Source organism: Calonectris borealis, chromosome Z (assembly GCF_964195595.1).
Source record: "Calonectris borealis chromosome Z, bCalBor7.hap1.2, whole genome shotgun sequence".
Classification (NCBI taxonomy): domain Eukaryota; kingdom Metazoa; phylum Chordata; class Aves; order Procellariiformes; family Procellariidae; genus Calonectris; species Calonectris borealis.
The window spans coordinates 39532396-39553448 of record NC_134352.1 but is presented as its reverse complement, the minus strand read 5'-3'; the positions used below and the strand labels follow the sequence as shown (position 1 = coordinate 39553448).

At 35.7% G+C, this 21053-nt stretch overlaps 1 protein-coding gene across 1 annotated transcript in view; it reads right to left on the bottom strand.

Moving 5' to 3' along the window:
* CNTNAP4 (contactin associated protein family member 4) overlaps positions 1-19440 on the bottom strand; it is a 263240-nt gene extending 243800 nt beyond the window's left edge. Inside the window, exon 1 of the mRNA XM_075138182.1 lies at positions 19035-19440. Within this exon, the coding sequence (XP_074994283.1) occupies positions 19035-19119 (85 nt within the window). The 5' untranslated portion in view covers positions 19120-19440. The remainder of the gene's footprint in view (positions 1-19034) is intronic.
* Positions 19441-21053: the final 1613 nt, after the last annotated feature.

The window sequence follows — 21053 nt, the reverse complement described above, 5'->3', positions numbered from 1 at the left end:
TAGTACATTCTGCTGAAACTCCATCTACAGCAAGTTAAAACTATTTTTAGGAGTTTTACCATTTTAAGGTAGAAGTAAAATACCATGTTTTCTCTTCACAAAAGTCTCAAAAGTTGTAAACCCCCCAAAAAAGCCCAAGTCAATTACACAGTATCATTAAGTTTACTTTCTTTTTTCTTTTTTTTTTTTTTCAGGGTTGGGAAGGCACTGGATTACTACGGAATATTAATCTTTTCCTTCATATAAATGAACAACCAAACAAACAAAACCCTAAGTCAAGCAGAGGAACAGCCACCCTGCTATATTATAAAAGGAAGATAAGATAAACAGCAAAGAAATAGTTTCTCAGGATAGTTACCTTATGGGACTATTCTATCCTGTAAGACACACATTTTAATATCATCCATTGGCAATTCTTTTTTAGTTTAATTCAATGAGGTAGTATTATACTACTCATATTGTTGTTTAATGTAATTGTTAGCTAAAAGTTATTTAAATTTACATAATAAAAGTACCCTAAAAATTGGGAATGAGCCAAAGTAATTTCCATAAAACAATCATTACATTTAACTGCTTGTATTTATTCAAAATGATGGGCCATTACTGTTATAACGCAGCACAATTTAATCATTTTCTTTTAAGTTTATACATATCGAGAGAGGTTCAAAGCTGGATCGCTCCAGACAAACATAGTATTTTCCCATTTCATATAAAGAAATGTCTATATACTACTCGTGTAATTGTTTACAGTTATTAATTTACGTGTTACGTTGAGATATACAAACATAGATACTTACAGACAATCAAATTTTACACTTGGTGAGATTCCACGTAACATTTTTAAAAGACTTAATTGACTGAGTGGCATAGATCAATAACTTTTACAACTAAATCAAAAACATTCAAAGAAACCTCCACTCAGGAACTTGGAAGGGAGAGATATTTTTAATTATTAAAAAAAGTGTTTATAGAATATTCTACACAACTAAAACATTTCTATTGGACACAACACATTTGGGACATTAAACAGAACTCACTGATGTGTTACATTTTTTTGTGTGTGTGGTGGGCGTCTTCGTTTTTACTAGGTATTTTTATTAAATTCAAATCATTTATTGACTTGCAGCAGGCCAGGTACATTACTTGATTTAACCAGCTTAAGAAAACAGGTAAAAGAAAAACCAATTGTACAAAATTAAATTGAATTGTTCCCTCAAAATGTATTAAAAAGCAAATATAAAATGAAGTATATGCAAAGAATTTTTAGAAGCAATAATCCCAGAAATATTTCCAAAGTTCATATTACTTAAACATTTATCGGCTGTTACCACTCATATATTATGACGTAATTTAAGAATGAATTCTGAGTACATCTTTATCTGTTAATATCCATGATTCTGCAAATCAGTATGTTTAACAAGTGCCTATGTTAACAAGCCTATGTTTATTGATGAGACACTCTACTTTCTGTAACAAGCATCTCATTTTTTCTTGAACTATGAAAACATTTAATGTTAAATGTGAAATTTCTTTGCTCCTCCTCAAATATGATGTTAGCTACTAAGTTATATAACAATCTCTCTCAAAATATTTTAGAAGTGTGATTGATGACCAAAGGAACAGAGGCAGATGGATAATGTGAAGGGACAGAAGCAGGATGGATAATGTGAACAAATGAAAAAAAATTAACAGCAGTGGATTATAACACCCCCGTTCTATTCAGAATAAAGTCTGTATCTCTGAATTCTGAAAACCTGATACAAGATACCGCAGATCCAGAAACAAGGACAGTAAACTAATCTATCAGGGAGAATTGGTAGTGAATAACTGGACAATACCCTGTGTAGTATAAATATAGAATGGAGGAGGTGAGGAAGGTAGAAGGTGTGCAAAGCATGCAGTAAAAATCTGTAGATCTGACTTCAATAATATGTGAGACTTTAGAACAATTTTGAAAGGAAAGAATATTTAAGGAAAAGGAAGTAAGTGGAAAACTAGATCAAACGGAACAAAAGTTATCTAATGTAGATCATGTCAAAGTAATCTATGGTTTTTTATGACAGGCAATTTTTAGATTGAAAAGCAGTGGCTGATTTTATCTATTGTTGCACAGGAAATTGCTAGTCATTCATGAGTAGATGAGAAAAGAAGCTACATACTGCATAAGGACAGGAAAATTATAATGGAAGATACTGAGAAGGGAAGAATCAAACCACACAGGAATTAATAGTCTGGGAATCAAGGCATTCCTTAATTTCATTAAGACCATGAAACAAAAAATAGAGATGTGTTTATGAATTAATCTCCCTGTAAAATTAGGAGGTGTCATCAATACAGAGCAGAATCAAGATCTCATGAGAAAGAACTAGATGATGACAGAGTAACAGAAACAGAATGAAATCTGGCACCAGAAAGCACAAGGTCATGTACTTGACAGGAAATAACAAGAATTTCAGCTCAGGTCAGAAGCTCATTAGGTAGACGTGTCTGAAGTGTATTAGTCAGTCATAAGATGACATAAAATTACCTACTAGTATGAACAACTGTGAAAAAGCAAGTGGCTGCTTAAATTTATCACATTCAGTTGCTGTCTCAACATGAAGGATTACAAATCCATGCCCCAGCCTCAAAGATATGGATATAAACAATCTACTGTAGGCCAGTGGTAGTGGGTAGCATCTCATCCACAACCCTCAATCATTTGGGCAGACAAGAAAGAAAGAGAGAGCAGAAAATAAATCATGATTTTGTACACTCTGGATTAGGAGACTTATAGAAAGGAAAAAGTTCCTTTTTCAGGGGTCATTTTCGCATTTTACATTACACATTCACAAGGAAGAATAAAGTAGTGGGACGGAAAATAAAATTCAGCATTACTGATTGCTTGTTCTCAGATGAATAACAGAATTCTATTGAACTAATAACACACCACAAAGCAATAAAATATACTGATAAAGTCAAGCCTCATCATATAAAACAGAAAGTCTAGAATTTTAAAACGGGATCATTTAATTAAAATCAACAGCTTACACCTAATCATTATTTAAACTTTGCAAGTGCACTATAATTGCAGTCCATTGAGGGACTTTGGATGGACATATGGATAATCAGCCTGAAGAGTTCCTGCTTTATTTAGATCGTTAACACTGTCATATTTATGTGAGTGTATAAATAAAACCAATCAGGCTGCCTATCTGAAACAATGAAAAATACAGGTAATGCACAAGGATCCTCCCTTTCCACTTATTCCTGGAATAAAATATTGCAAAATTATGATGAGAGCTATCAGAGAAAGACAGAAAAATAAGAAAGGAAATTGTCTTTATTACAGTCCCCTCATGTTGTAATAGAGCTGAAATACTGTATAAAAGTAATATTCAAAAAAAATCTTGATAAATAACACATTTTTAAATTGTTTTAAAAGAATTAATAAGGCCTTTGAGGCATAATTTAATTTTCAATTTACTTGCATAATAAATCTTGCAGCCCGATAACTCTTTTTCAATAAAAAAGATTGGAGTTGGAGAGAAATTTGCCTTCATAGTTATGAGACCAACCCACAAAGCTCTGACTTTGTTAGCTGAATTATCACATCTCTTATCAGTATGTCAATTTTTTAGTAGAATGAAAATTTTGTATGAGCTTCTACTGATTTGTTTACTCAAGCTATAAAGAAAAGGATCATTTTAGGCTGAAGATGATAAAATCTTAATCTCTTGGCAAATCCTGAAACCTCAAAGGCACAGTAGATAGCACAAGTATGGGCTCCTTTTTCTGAAAAGTATGCATTGTCTGACAGAACTCATTGGTTTTTCTCTTGGCCCTAGCTTCTCAAGTCTTTCTTCATCCTTTTCAGTGACAGAAGTCTTTGCATGCTGATGGAGAGGAAACCTCTTGCTGGGCACTTCTATTTAGCACAGCGTCCTCACATTTCCATACATAGTTGCATATATCACTGCAAAAGCAAAAGGTTTGTGCTTTGCTGTATGCCTTATCTTGTTGGCCTATTTAAAGAAATGTGATTCACCTTTAAAGAAAACAAATGGAATGATCTCCTAACATAGCATGGTGTCTAGAAAAACCACTGCATTTCATTATTTCTTAATGAATTTATCCAGTATTAAAATAATACTCCTCTTGTCATTCTAATGAATGCTCCTGACCTAACTAGTAATGTATTATCTATCCATTTTCTCTTCAAGACAGTGCCTAACTTTAATATCATACCATGTATTTCTTGCTATTAGATCAATAACTTAAAATGATGGCAGGGGGCAGGCAGGGTGGTGAGGGAAACAGCTATGTTTTGGGGGTTTTGACTGAATACAGCACTATCAAAGACATAAATATCAGGATGAGGTTTTGAAATCAATGGACTTTTGAAGTTGTACCACGTGGTCAAAAAACAATTGTACAGTTTCACTTGCTGTTGTGGTACATACAGCAGAACTGTAATCTACATAACCCAACTTCACAAGAAACTCTCTGCTGAGGCAAGACATTGCAAATGGACAGAGGAAGGGAACGAGTTATGCTACATGTTCCACGTGCATTTGCAGAATCAGGAATGTCCAACCAGTTTCTCTAAAACATAAAAGCAGACCTGAGACGAGATCTATAAAAAGGAGTTACCATGTTTTTTTGAAAGCTCATAGTCAATGTGAAAAACTTTAAGACAAAACACAGTCCAAGGTTCATTACTCTATGGTATCTGTTTCTGGTGTAATTACGCCAAAATATAATCAAACCAGAAGGAATAGACAGAATGTTGATATTATTCTTAAAAGCAGAAACATTATAGCTGTTGTGAAGCACACACCCACCAATACACATAAAAAACCCTTCAAGATTTGGCTGTTGGCATAGCTTTGCTAGCTTCTGTAGCTTGCCACCAACAGAAGGCATGCGGTGGCAGCATACTCTATAATCTGCCTTGCTCAGAAAATCCCACAGAGACCAGTCAGGAACACCCTCCATCTGGACTCCTGCTAAACCCTGTAAATGGAATCCACCAATCTAATAAGAACACCTATTGCCACTAGAAGTCTTAAAAAAAATCAGCCCTTTCCTAAATGTCATGTTTATCTCCTCTTTTGACAGAAACCAGTGTTTTCACTAAAAAAAAATGCTCTGTTCAATGGTGTGACATAAAAGAACCAAGAAATGGTCACAACTGCTACCAGTGAGAGAAAAAGAGGCATTAAAAAGAAGCTTTCTATCATTTGGAAATGCATCACTTCTTACGGATGTGAGTTCAACACACAGCAGCTGTGAATAAAGCATCCAAAAAACCCCCAGAAAATGTTTGTGCAGTCTGCATTTGTATTTTTTCTCTGAATGTGTACTAAAATTAATTCTGAAACTTTCTAGGAAGAGCAACAATAGATCTTTTCTGTATCATTCTTAGGTAGGTTCTGCATTGATATGTGCAGTTAAACTACTTGTGTTCTGTATTAAATTCACGTATGCAATTACACATGAACATCAAAAGGAAAACCATGTAAAAACTGAGCACTCAATAAAGGTCAAAGAGAGCTTCTCCAGTGTGAAGCACATTGAAAAGATGTGCTTTCATTAAAATAAATTTTAAAATCATGATTTATTATAAAAAAATCACAACCCTCCCCACCTGTATGCAAAGTCATTTTTTTACATCTAGATTTGCAAGCACACAGTTACAAGTGCAATATTGCCAGCCTAAAGAATTCATTGATATTATGCATAAAAATATTATGAAGTTTAACTCGTGAGAATTAAGTGATAGAGTTCTTTCTTCTTCCCCCCTCCCCCTCCCCCGATTTTAAGCAATAAGGACAGAAGATACCTGACACTACAATCAATTCTCAAATCAAAAATCAAAAATAGCTAAGATGCATAAGCACTCTGAGACTCAAAACAAGGGAAAAATCAGGCAATATATTTAAAAGGTCTTGCTTTTTTACAGGTGCTGATGTCAGCTAGGTCCCTGCTGAAGTCCTTCCTGTGACAGCCAGGACTGGAAGTCCAGAACAGTACCCACACTTAAAATCCTTGAAAGCTGCATGCACATTGTTCATGCCTTCAGTAAGATAACTCATGAAGTGTTTTTATTCTCTGTTCCACAATTACAAACATTAGATCTTAAAAAAATCCTTGGAAAGCTTTCATTTTGTGCAATTGTTTGAATACTGAGTTTCACAAGTGTACGATACCAAAAGACATCATAAAAACTATATGAGCTAGCAACACTGTACGTGCAAAGAGTGTTGACATGCAGAACCTTTGTGAGTAAACCCATTTGCTAGCACAGAAGATGATGTGTTACAGATGGGCTATCAGCGGTACACATTTTAACTGACTATTAGGCTCTTCCCTTTTTTATGAGTTGTTGTTTCAAATATTCAAGTACATGCAAAATTTCCAAGCTGGAATGATCTATCTCCATCTACTTACATCACTACGAAAACTCCACATTTCTCAGGAACAGTAAGAAAAGGTAAAGAGCAGAGTAGCCAAGGCCGGTCTTGGCAGCCAAACCACATGTCAGAAGTAGAGATAATTCCAATCCTTGGGGAACTTGCCAGGGAAAAAAATGAGGCCACGGTAAAAAGAAACAATCTGGCATCTGAATTTCTGATGCCTGCAAAAGGGAATGGAGGGAGTTTACAAAATACGGTGTCACTGGCAGAGCACTGGATCTGCAACCTTTGTTTTGATTAATCATGTAATATTATTTCATACTACAGGAAACTTCGTCCCTGAAAAAAACTAAAACTGAGCCAATTAAAAAACAAACCAAACTAACCAAAAAAAAACCCCACAATGTTGTTTCTGTGAACATTTTCTGCACATTAAAAAAGTGTAAATATTTCTAAGTAAATGAATGAATTTTCAAGTCCTTCAAAAATTTGGGCCAGGCATCATTCTTTACTTCAAATTTTCTTTAGAAAACATAGCAGACCAAGTCATAGATATCTGTGTTTTGCCCATGTCCACATTCTAGACCTTCAACAGCAGTATTGTATGTCAGTCTGCTGGAAATTCTATTTTAACATATAAGCCACAAAATCAGACTTCTCAAGTATAATTTAAAAAAATAATATCTAAAAAGCTACACAAGTAGAAAAGTAGTGAAGGGAAAATTCGAATTGTAACTGCTCAGCAGTGGTAAATTTGTGACCAAGAAATGATCGGCATGGAGGGCAAGAAGGCCCAACTGCAGAGGGGGTTAAACCGGCTGGGAGCAAGAATGCCGGAGACAGAATGACTCCCTCTTGTCTTGCAGGCATCCTGGTATACCGGCAAGCCCTAAGGGGCCCCCTTTGGGCAGCAGAGCTGGGCCCAGGAATGGACCCAAGGGCAGGCTGAGGTGCACTATGTAACCACTCACAGGATTGTCGCTGGGGAAGTGTATATAAGGCATCTGCTCGTGAGGCGTCTTTGCAGACTCCTTTTAGAACCACTTATTGCAGTAGGATTCTGCTCAATGCATTGTTCATGAATTTTTTTTTTTTATATTTAAGCACAAACGTGTTTAATTCACCCCGAGGGGTACAACAAAAATTCCCCAAGAGTAGTTTAACCAGTAGAAGAACACCATTTACTATTTTAAAGAATGTTTGATTTTCTTTGTAGTCTTGCAGTTATGCTTTGAAAATAAAATCTCTGTTCAATCTGAAGGAATAACACAATTCCTCCTTCATGACAAAGTCCACGTTCTAATATAGGTAGTACACTATGATCTGGCGTATGTTTTCTTCTCTCAGTGATGACAAAGATTAATTGCAGTAAAAATGCCAATGAATTATTTGATTAGAAGAAATTTAAGTGGATCATGATACTATCTTTCAAATACTTTTAGGCAGACATTAAAGGATACTATAAAATAGACCACTACTTATATTCCAAGTGGTAACATACTGAGTGCTTACCACCCACTGCCATTTACCTGGTTATGTTTTAAGAGAGACTACAGTTTAAGAAACATTCAGTATTTTACAGTGTTCTATTCTGAAAAAGGATTTTGCACTAAATAGAACCTGATTTTCTGACTGAAACTCTGCATTTCTGTGAGTATGGTTTTAGCATGGTTTTAGCAGGGGTTCCAAACTCAGAAGAACTCCTTCTTCACCACCACTTTCTCCTACACATACCTGTCTCCTGGCAAGTGGCAGGGTAGGAAGATAAGGATCACAGAAACATTTCAAAATCCTCATAAGTCTGGGTCTTCCAGGCTTAAGATTATTTTGTGTTATATTTATCCAACTTGAATGACTGAGAAAAGGAGACATATCCAACTTGAGATGTTGTTTTCCAAATGTACTTCTACATTAATTAAAGCCACAAAAATAATTTAAATAATTAAATATTTATGGCATCAGTAAATCATAACACCTCTGCTACTATCAAAAAACAATACAGGTGTGAAAGATTAATCTCTCATTTAAAAAAATCTGCTGATAAGCAGTTAAAGCATTCAACAAGATATGGATACAAATAACTATAACTAACTTTAAAAGCCAATGTGTAAATATGAATGTCATATTCAGCATTTCTTAAGTAAGCCATTGTGATCCATCATACTATCAGTTGACCGATACTAGTTCTCTGGTAGATTTTTGAATCATGATTTTCAATCTATAATGTTCAAGTATGCACAACCACGCACTGCAACTTGACATAATTTGGTTCCACTCAACATACATTTTCAGCACCTGCAGCAGTTTCTTAGAAACACATCCACTGAGACATTACAAAAATATATTAGAGACATCAAAACAGAAACTACCCCCTTCAGTACCTCCATCACACATACACACTTTACTAGAGGTGAGAGTTAGAGCAGAGAATTCTGTTAGAATTTCTCAATCTGTCCTTACCTAGAATATCTACAGAGAATACATTACCGCCCTTCTCAAGAAACAAAATGTTGTCAAATTTCTAAGTAGTTGCTGCAGAGATAGAAGAAGAAGGAAAGCAATCTTTGCCATAGTAGATTCCCCTCCTGCTCCCCCGAAAACACGACACAAGATGGTGAAAAAAAGCTGACTTTCTACTGCATTATCCTAAGGATAACAGAGATAAAGTTCAGCATAACTGTGAATCCATCCCTTACCCATTGCTCAAAATTTGGGGCAGTCTGACTGGGTATCTACCACTTCTGGACTACAGCAAATACATGTAGACGTTTTGCAAAGGGTTCAAAAATAACAACCCTTCATTGCAGACGGCACAAAAATGTGCATATTGGTACTTGCACATCAATCATCTTTTTCCCCAGTCTCTATCTCTTAAATTCTTTGTTTTCCTGTCCAAGGAGAATGAATCAAGACACACTAAAGCACAGCTATACAGCATAAGAATGATCTATGAGACAATCACAGTTCACAAAAGTCAAAACAAGTTTACAGTTGAGTACAGATTAGGTTTTTTGAGCCCTCGGGAAGGAAAGAGAAAAAAGAGAAAGAAGTCATCATGCCTCAAAACACATTAGAAATAGACAAGGAGTAGATGGTAAAAAGTGATCTTCTGTAAAAGAAACTTACACATTTCCTAACATATTGTAAAGGCTTCTTCTTCAGGAGAGTGCTATTGTTACCTTTAACCTGTCACCTATGCTAGGACATCTGAGAGTTTTACACTTATTTATTGCTATATGCACTGTAGGTTTCACCCAGCCGAAAAAGATACATCAATAGTCTCTTACAGTAACAGCGGGGCTATCAAAACCAAACAAAGGTTTGGTAGCTGATTCATCTATCACTGAATTTCTGCTGTATTTCACTTTACTTAATTACTTACTGAAGTCAGAATAACATTTTTACAGCACTGTGCCATGAGCAAAACCCTGTCATAGTCCCCCTCTTGTGCCAAGCTCCTCACTGTCATCCAGACCTTCCAAAAGTACATTAGGAAATGAGACCACAAACCACCGGCGTTCTGTTTCTCCTATCACACAGGGAAAGAAACATATTCAGTGACATACATTTACGTTTACAGGTATGTTTTATGTAACAAACTAAACCAACTAAAATCATGGGTTAGTGTTTGCAAACAAGTTTTATGATGATCCCTCCTTTCTCCAAGAGATCTGTTCTCAGTCTTAATTACTAGAGGACACGTCTACGCTGTAACAGAATAGAGTCAGTATCCGAGACAGACTTTGCTTGAGGACAGAAATGTAATCACAGCAAGCTACAGTGGAGCTCCAGAGCACGCTGGCATGGTACAACTGAAAAAGAGCCCTACAAATTCCACGTTCAGGCTGATAAAACTACGAGTTACTGCAACGCACCTTGTAAATTGGAAGGCAGAGCTCAGCAACCTCCAATGTGCTCCACTGCACTCAGATACTCCTGAAAGAACTAAGTTTTGAGAGGCTATTTCACCCTTGAAAATTAAAATCAATCATCTTGATGGTTTTAAAAAAAAATGTTACCATTGGCTCAGGAAAACAGAACAGTAGTTTTTCACTGCAGGCATATAAATTCCCTAACCGCAGGAACTAGCGAAAATTCCAAATGTCTTTTTCTCCTCATATTTATTTTTTGTCAAGTGGGACAAATGAGTAATTCTTGTTTGTTACGTGGTTCTGTATCTGAGCCCAAACAAGGCAAAATGAAAAGACTGGTACATAGGAAGGAAATAAAGAGACCAGTTATATTCAAACTATGCAACATATCACTGTTGAATGAATATTCAGCTCATTCTTTCTAAAGTTTTTATGCAATATTTATCTAGGCAAAGCTCCCATTGATTTCTCTAGGAGCTTTAATTGAATAAGGACATTGAGAAACAGTGTCGTTTTCCATTGATTAAAAAAAAAAAAATCTTAGTTACTAAAGATTGCATTTTTTTCTAAAAAAAGAGTGTTAAGTAAGTCTCACCATGATTACAAAACTATGGCAGACTAGACTGATGCATAATAGATAGGCATCCTGTCACTGATTGGGAAAAGAAGTTACAGTGAGACCCACAGTTTGCTGTGGGCATAAAAGGGCTTCCTATCCTGTATAACAATCCTTCTATAACCATCATTAAATGCTGGATAGTAAAAAGGTTTTAAAATAACCATGAAAGTACCAAGATACTTTTATCTGGTTTATTACTATTTTGTGAAAAGAAATCCTGTAGTATTCTACTGATTTTGTTCTTATACAGTTTCTTTTCACTCTATGCTTTCTTTAGAAGCAAAAAAGATACATGTTTTGACAAGACAGGGGTTAAAATGAAGCTTTAATCATGGTTTGTCGAAGGGGCAGAAAGATCAGACTGTCCCAGGTGGATAGAATGGGCAATTCCAGGTTATTTACGATAATGAGATTTTCACTTTACCAGAACATTGTTTATGGTCAAAATACCTGTATATTTAATCCTTTCAGGAGTGAAAGATGCTCTCACTGGTAGGACGTTTCCAGGTCCTCACTTAGTCCCTAGACTTTGTCTAGAACTATCAATAGCAAGCAGCCTTAACCGTTGGGAAATCAAGGAGAATCCACTTACCCAAACACAGACAAGGGAGACTCTGGGAGCTTCAACACCAAATACGAATGCGTTGGGTATTGCCGGTGATTACTGTACAAGGCAGTCAGTATGGCTTGCCATACTTTTTTTTAATATTCATTTAGAGTAGGAAATTTTGGTGGAACTGAAACCCATCTCATGTAAGTTTTGATGTCTACAAAGCCTACAGCTGACCTAGTTATTTTGACTCAGAGTCATAATCAGTGATGAGACAAATGGCACTTCTACACTGCAAATTGCCTTATACTAGATAACTAACTTTGCATGTGATTTTTTCCTTCCATCTTCTGCATAACTTCTTCCTATAAGAACTATTTGTTCTCTCATATGACTAAAAAGGGACTTAGCTAGCTCAGAAGCAAACATCCAAGTGTCAGATTTTAATTTTAGACAGGTAAATCCCAATTTTTCTGTCCCTGCAGAAGCCATCGGAGCTCATCATATATCTCAAAAATAAGGCATATTTGCTAATAAATGAAGCAGTGAAAATTCAGGAGAAACCTCCCTTCTGCAGCTCTTATATTTCGAATTTAAAATGTCTTCCAGCTTCAAATTAGTATTTTCTTATTAATACTGCATAGCAGTAAACATCATTTTACCATAATTCGTAATCCTGAAGAAAAAAACTTTCTCCTCTCCTCTCCTCAAAACTTTTAGGTAATTACAGAATATCCACGTTGAGCATATCCAGTCTAATGTTACAGAGTATACAGCACAATGCTGCAGGTGAATTAACCAAAGTGATTCAGGTTCCCCGTATGCAACTCAGCCTGTCTACAGCATCACTTTTATAGTGCGTGTTACCCTCTGAAGGTCTTACTCTTGCTGTCTTGTTCAAAAACACTGCTCTAGACCTTCTCTAACAATAACGTGCTCCATTTGCTCTCCTAGTGAGATTGTTTATTAGGTTATATGGCATCTGAATGATAATTTTTTTATACCCTGTTTAACCGAATACTTTATGGGACTTCATTTTTTTGTTGTTTAGAATTTTCTTTAAAGGTATATTTTCACAATAACTCCGAACAGGTCAACCAGACGCAGCTGGGGATTTTTGGTGGCAAATTTTAAACCTAATCAGGAAAAAACCTTCATAAAATCATATTTTTTAGGCACAACTTAGGTTTTGAAAAACACTTTCTATTTAGATTTAAAGGTGGACAGATAAACATCTAAAAAAGAGCAAGATCATCTTCAGCTATTGGCTGAATAAAGAATGATATTAAGTAATAAGAATAAATTTAAATATTCCAACATGCTGTTTCTAATTTGTTTTTCCTTCAAGACCACATATATAAATATGTTAATTGCTAAAAGATTGTTATAGAAACAAACAGGCACGCTAACAACAAGGAACAAGCAATAGCTTATTCCCGAGCACAACCAAATAACGAGACCTACTTAATAAAAAAGTAATTAGACCCGCTACCCAGCTGGATAAATTTCCTAACCCTATTTTTTCTCAATCCTTTGAGATTTAAAACTCTAGAGTTAGTTTTCTTCACTAGTCTATTAAGTGAGTATGGTATTTAAATAATAATTCTGAGGTTACTAATTTTAATCTACTTAAAATGTCAGAAGTTTCCAGGATTTTAATCATCTTTCAAATTATTGTACTGAAAATAATCATTAAGTAGAATACAAACAGTATCATTTTTACCTCCCAGTCTACACTACATTTTGCTTACTAAAAAATAGCATAGCGATTTGTAATAAACACTGAAAACTGTCTTCTGAAAAGCAAGATAATTGAACACCAACCCTCCTCTGCATTTCGCAGATTTAACTCAAGATTACTGGCATAGGTTTCAACTGATGGAAGGAGACCTATAGAGTATTCCTTTGATAAACATTAGTCTGTAATACTATGCTTGCACTTGTATAAAATACAAACACACCACAGATAAGTAAGCATGATTAAATACATAAGTATAAAACACTGCAAAGTTAAAATTTCAGTTAACCACAATGTTAAACCCTAGTGTTAAAGATGTATCATTTTTTACAAACAAACAAAGCAAAACCATTTTCATCTTGACAACATACTGTATCTCCTATACATTTTATGTTATTTTCAAGTTTAGAGAGACAGCTTTTGTCATACTGACATTTATGTATTACATGCTAGCATACTGAGAAACACATATCTCTTTTTCAATTTTAATCTAGAAGTCACGCACAGGCCCTAACTGCCAAAGTTACAAGTTGTAAGTTACAAAAAGTATTTTATATTCAAGAACTACCAGATTAATCTACAAAAACATTTAACCTTAGTCATATTTAACAGTGCAAAAGAACAAGCAATTGTACAGAAACTTGTAAAATCAATATTATCACTATTGTTTTGGGTTTCCTTCCCTCTTCAAAAAACAACTGAAAACTGAGAGGGAAGAGCAAATTTTAACTTTTCACTTAGAAACCTCTTAAATAAATTTATCTTGTACTTCTGGAGTCACCGGCAGACATGACTAATTTTAGTATTTGGTATTTCTTTATCATTCTTAACGAATAGCTTGGTGTGTTCTAGGAAGGGCAGCCCTTTGAATTAGTGATGGATATCACTGCCCCCATCTCTGTTATCACCTTGTCACATGAGAGCAACTAACAAGGAATAAACATATAAAAGTACTGAGAAGCAGTTCTAACTTTGCCACAAAACAAAGCTCTAATCCTGTGCAATACTGCACACTACACTCTCAAACTTGCAAGTAGCACCAAAGCACAGGGTCATTTTTGAGGAAAAGAAAATAAATATTTGAAAGATGTAATGCTTCTCGAGCATTCAAGTCTTCTTTGATTTGCTTGTTTGGGTTGGGGAGGCAGCAGGGGTAAGAAGGGATAGGGGAGAGATTTGACCTATTTTTTCCCAGCTAAACTTGTTAGAAGCTATGAAATTGGGATTTTTTAAGTTCTTACAGAAGATGAAGCAGTAGGCAGAATACTGGCAAATATATCATATGAGATATATTAATATATGCTATTTGTTGTTTTCTACTGCAGCATAGACGCATTTGGAAAAAATACTAAACTTGAGCATTGTAGCTCATATACAATGATAGAAGTGTACATGATTTTGTGACATATAGGTAATTGGATACAACACCTTAGTTATAGGTTGTCTTTCTTGTGGATGAACATAGATGTACGCTTACATCTACTTATTATGTAAGAAAGAAAGCCAAATGGCCATGACTGCAGAATTATCAAGATGTGAAGAAGTTACTGATTACTCTGGAGCTCCTGGCTGGTACTTAACTAAAACACAGTAGATCCTAACACATAATGCAGATGTTATTACTAGCACTGACAACATACTTTACATATAACCTATTGCATTTTCTTTTTATGGTTGATTCTATCCCTCTTTGAGAATGTCATTACTTGTCTGTCACTATCCATCAATCATGACCAAATTTGCTCCATCCATCCTGCTGACTGAGCCCAGGGACAAATACGTTCATGGGAATTTGAAAGCCTAGAGCAATGGGATGCAAATTGTTGATTATACTTAGAGTAATCCACCCAAGGCCTTTCTGTGAATTCTCAACCTTGAAAGTCTGAAATAAATTTTGATAGATCTTTCCATTGGTATTGGTTTAGATTTGATGTTGATACAAGCTTTTGATGTTACTGTACTAAACACATGCAAAATATACTAGAGATGCCTGTAATGTTTTAGTCATGTAAATAATTGCCCAGAGATGGCCTGATCTCTGGTGGGGTCTCCATTGCTATCTCAGAGCAGAAATAGATATTAATAAACAGAAGATAAATATTAATGAGGCTAAAAGAAAATTAAGGAATTTTCTACTTTTTCCTCCCCTACAGTTCACATCAACCACAAACTAATGGTAAAAGAATCACATTTTAATTTAAATTGTTTGTGATAAACAGCATTTTAGTTTATTTTTAATGCGATTCCATAAAGTTGTCACATAGTCTATGGAACTGTTTGGTACTTATGACTAACATCAGAATTAAATTATTTTCTAACTTAAGATACAATATTTTCCTTGTAGCAAGTAATCTCTTCCCTGGAGATATTACTTGTACCATGACTTGCATCTGATAATATAATCAAGGTATGTCATCACTCAGTCCTCTATTTGAAAACTTCAGCATCATTAATAGTCATTCGCTGTCAGCTTTAGAGTAGGTCTTCTATTGTAGCATTAGCAAGAAACCCCTGATATTTAAAATAATAACAGCAATAATAATAGTAAAAATTTCTGCATTTATGATCATTGCACTATAAATATGAAAATCTGAATTGATAAAAGCTTCTGTAAAACTGGAGAGTTTTAACAAAGAGAAGTAGGTATAAAGAGGTAAGAATTTACATGGAAAGTCCCTAATTTGTTCTCTTTATTTCTATTCACTGTCAAAATTAACCTTAATAATTTTTAGTCACAGTTGAGTTGATGGGTATAAAGGGATTAATTATGTTTGGTGCAACACTTCAGTTTCAGAGAGTTGGTACTGCACCTATTGGAGTACCAACTTCTGGCAAATTCTCAAGGGCTGATTTAGTAACTTGCAGATTTACAGCTGTTTCCTAGCTCCAGTGAAAAAAACTTACAAGAGTACTTGCTTTAATCCTTCATTTAAAACTCACACTTGACCTTATACTGTTACTTACTCAGGGCTGTGCACTTCAAACTTCTTTCAAATGTTTTGGAAGTACAATTCTTTGGGAGGAAGAAAGCACAGGAAAGCACGAAGCAGCAGTACTACAGAACTTTTAAACGATTCAAGTTTCCAGCAGCAATTATTACCTCTCTTGGTTGGAAGTGTCAGCATTATTTTTCATAGGAAAAAACCCCAAGCAGCCAAACACAAAAACCCAAAATAAATGCCAGAAATAAACCTTCATATTCTAGATGATAGAATATCACTTTCAGATAACCTAAGAACTTCAAAATCATTTTACTCAAAAGAAGAATACTCTGATTCCTTTAAGACAGAAATAATTCTGAACACATCAATTTCTCATCCAAGAAATTTTCGATCCAAGAAAATTCCTTTATACAACTGACTTAGTAACATTAGCATTGACAGTTCAAGGTGAAGTGTAAAGGTCTTTACTTTGGTTTTTTCTTAATGGCAGCTGGTCTGAAGAAGGACAAACCAAAACTTAGGTATTCAGGATCTGATATTAAAGAAAGAACCATAAAATTAAAAGAAGAAAAATAGATTAATTTAGAGGAAGAATTAAAAAAAAATCCTGTTTTCTTTGATGATTGGCAGCCTACAGGACAATCTAAATTCATGCAAGAAAACTGAACTTTACCTGGTTTTATAAACGTATTTCAATACATTAATGCCAATGGTAGAACCACCTACTGAAAAGGATTTCAATTCCTGGTCAACTTCTGAAGAAGAAAGGAATAAAATAAGCTCGAGTGAGTAGATAATGGCTGCTGCCTGTATCTACTATAATCAGTCATTATGAAAAACCTTTTCTCTGAGGTCTTTTTATGAAACCTAACACACTAACCAAATTCATACCTTGATGGAAACTGTTACTTTTAAAGCACACTAACTCTCCCACAGAAATGTTCACTTCCAAAATAATATATATAAGGGGATTTTTTTTTCCAGATTAGATATTGAAAAGGAATAATAAGTATTAGATTGGCCAAGTTCTCTTCACATGTTAGCACTCACTCCTTAATTTAAATAATTTCATTTACTCTTCCCACAATCAGTTTCCTTGCCTGCAGCATGGGGAGAGTTCTTACTTTTTCAGTTCAGATGAGTGTTTTGACATAGGAGTTAGGACTTATTCATAAATAAAATACTATAAATTTATAAATACTAGCATATATGTGAAAAATCTGTTAATTCAAGTTACTCATTTGATACTGTAATTGAGTTTGGCTTGTTTTTGAGAAGTATTTGAGAAAGCCAGTAGTAAATATATTTCATACCTGATTTGTTTTATCCTTCATAATTCTGTATTGGGAAGAGGCTTGAGCCTTTGCCTCAAACCTTGCTTCCTAAATTGTAAGAGTGACCTCTAGTGCTTTACTGCTTTGCTGTGTGATGCAAGTCTTTTTTGCAATGGTTTTAATATGCCTCCCTGTAAGCGACTGATTTAGTTTTGTGCATAGTGCCAAATGCTATTAATGTGCAATTCAATTATCATGGTCTTGTGAAAATGGATGTATTCATAAACTGTACAATGCAGAATGATGAAGAGAATTAAAGCTGCGGCTGGATTGCAGCAGGGTGTTTAACAAGAGGAACTTAGTATTCATGTTTAGGGCTACACTATGCACTTGAGTATCAAATGAGATATCATTATTGAATGACAGCAGAAGATCATTTTGGTACTGCAATGTGAATGTCTGGCTTATGGGAGCATGTTTAGTTTACAAACTATCCATATGCAAAACCCTAGGCTATAGACCCATAGGGCACTTCAAACTTCTCTGCCATTGCTCAAATGTTTCCAGGAAGCTGTCCCCTGCCACTGGGCTGTAAGGTTATTCCTGAACATTCCTCCTTGCTTTGGCATGCACTTTCTTCCCACAAAGGCATTGCTTCAGCCCTCCCCATTCCTGTGATGCACAACCAGTGCCTTAATAGGAAGGGGAGAAAATATGCTCAGTTCAGGTTATGAGCATCTGGCATTTAGGCTACTGTTCTACCACATGTATACAAAATGAAATCCTTCAGCTTGCTGAAGCTGAATCAAATGGAACAAGAATAGCTCAGAACTGCTACTGAATGATAAAACCCCTGAAAATTAGCTTCTTGATAAGTTTTTTCTTTTTTTTTTTTTAGTTTAAAGATAATTAATCTAATTAAACACTGCAAGCAGAGATTTTCAGGTATATATCAGATTTGCCTCCTAGAGGGCAGATTGTCTTTAAAACTGTAATCACTATCTTTATTTTGCAATATCACCCTACTGGTTAACTATGAATTACTCATTTTTTAAAAAACTTTCTGCTGGAACTGATAGCGTTCTCTTCTTTAGTCATGCATGAACAATACTCCCTAAGCAATCACAGCAGAGACCACAAAGTCGTGCTATCCACATTTTTCCTTGTTATATTTGTACTGCTCTTGAACTGCACAGTAATGTCCATTAGAGTTATTTGAGTGCCAGCTTAATTCAGGAGATGCAGATACCAGCTTTCAAAATTATACATTGCTAAAAATGAAGCTGAAATAGTACACAGTAGAAATCTGCCAGTAATTTCCACCTAAGACACAATTCCTTGGAAAATGCTGCACTTACAAACAGAAAACAAAAATGAAAATGGGGCTGAACGTGCATCCCTTAGTAAAATGCTCCTTTCAGATACTCTTAGACTGCAAGCTTTATAAACAACATTCTTTACACAGACTCATGACAAAAATCTATAGAAGGATTTTAGAACATTTTCAGCATAACGGCTTGATGTCATAATTTCAAAGCAGTAATTTGTCTCAAAAATAACATTTATTCTAAATACAAATAAAATATCCCAGAAGTTTTCAAAACACTCTGGATTGAGTTTTAAATCATATGCAATACTTACATTTATTCCCTGCCACTGCCGTGTGCCAGTTATGAACAGACAGGAGAAGCAGCAGCTTCAAAAAGATTTCAGTGACAGAATCCATCTTCACATTCACTGAGGCACCCGAAATAACTGGAGTATTAGGAAACAGCTGCTCTGTACTTCAGTCCTGCTCCTGCCGCTTCTCACTGCCTCTCTCTGCCTCTTCTCGCAGTGCTTGCCTGTGGCCAGACACCTCAGTCAAATGCACTCCGCATCTCCTCACACGTACACACACGCCTCCAAATCTGCTTTTCCCTCTAACAACAGCAATCCCTGAAGAGCAGCAGCGAGAATCTCTCCTTCGATTTCACAGAATCACTCAGGGCTAAACTGCCAGACTCCCCTGCACCGCTCGGTGACTGAAGCCTCGCGCTCGCAGCGCGTCCTGGACACCCCTTGTGGTGACAGGTAGGAAATGTGGGGCTCTGCTGAAAGCCAGACAATAAGACAGAGCAGCCAGCACATGAGCACTGAGACACAGCCGCTTGCTAGGTGCTCGCCCTGGCCAGTTCTTTGTCATTATCTTTTTCTTTTTTTTTCTTTTTTTTTTTTGGCGGGGGGTGGGGAGGGGAAGCGAAGAGCATTTAGCTGTGCGTGCTGCCGTTCCTCGCGTTTTTTCAGCGTGGTCATTTTTTACACTTTCAGCTGCAAAAGCATTACAAGTTCTGCATTTTTGAATGAACACATTTTGCCTGTAGTAGAGAACCTAAGCTTGCAAGTAAAAAGAGCAGTCTGCCTTTACTTATGAAGTAGGACCAAATGATCGGCTGCCCCTCAGAAAAATGCACAATGAATGTCCCTGGTGGGGTTTATTGCTATTAATACTGACATTAAAGAATTATATTCTCAACTCCTTAAAGTAAACATTTATAATACAAACATATGATTGTGCCAAGCTTTCCCAAAAAGCTTTAGCTCCTAAATACCCACGTAGAGCACATTTTGCTTTCTATACTTTTGCAAAGAGAAAGCTGCCTTTAAACTGTCCTAATGTTTGTACTTACGTTTCATTGGGAAACAGCTTCATTTGGGAAAGAGCTTCAGAGGAATTTTAGGCCATTATATTTAAACTATATCCTAAAAATGTTTTTTGCAAAATAGGCTAATTTGCTGTGTATGTTACTATAGAAATTCACAGTCCTCAAGAATGAGGAATAACCCACTTATTACTGAACTCCTGACATTAATGAGGACAAAGGCTGCATTAAAGGACCACATCAGTGTCTCCATCTCTGCTACTTCTGGAGGGCTTCCGCTGTACCGACAGCCTTTATATTTTGGCAGAAATTACTATGACAATGCACTACAAAAGGGCATTCCTAGTTACCCCGAGGCGCATAAACAACAGACTTAGCAATTACAAATTCAGCCCCGTGGCCCAAGCTTTGCCTTCCTACTTCATGTGGACTATATAGGAGCTCAGATATACCAAGAGGTTTTTGAATCCAAAAGGATTCTGGTATCATGAATCAGACACTAGGCAGCATACTGCTGAGTTTCCTTCTTGCATGTCCCAGAGACTATGGAATTTAATGCAAATTGCCATGTAGAACTGTTTGGTGTCAGGAACAACCATGGGACAGAGATGAAATGTGAATTAAGCCCCAGAAGCTTCTGAACTTCAATAGCTTATTTAAATCAACTTCCTCAGCCCTTGAAGGATGCTCTGATTCAACTAGAGAAGGAAGAGTAAGCTGTGTTTTGGTTCCATGCTACCTCAGCCAGACTAATTTAGGTTTTACAAAAATATATTCAAGGCTCAGCCAAAACATCAACAATAAAAATGCTAAACAATAAAAAATATTTTGAAAGGGGCTTAATGCAACTTTTGGTTACATTTTTTTTAAAGCAGCAAATCAGCATGATTAAAAGATTAAAAAGGCTTATTTCTAAATGACCACACTGGGCAGAAAGATTCAGGGGAAGTTAAAATAATTTATTGTGCATCCAGTCGTCTTCTCCTCCATATCAACTTTTACCTGTATAAAAAAGGCA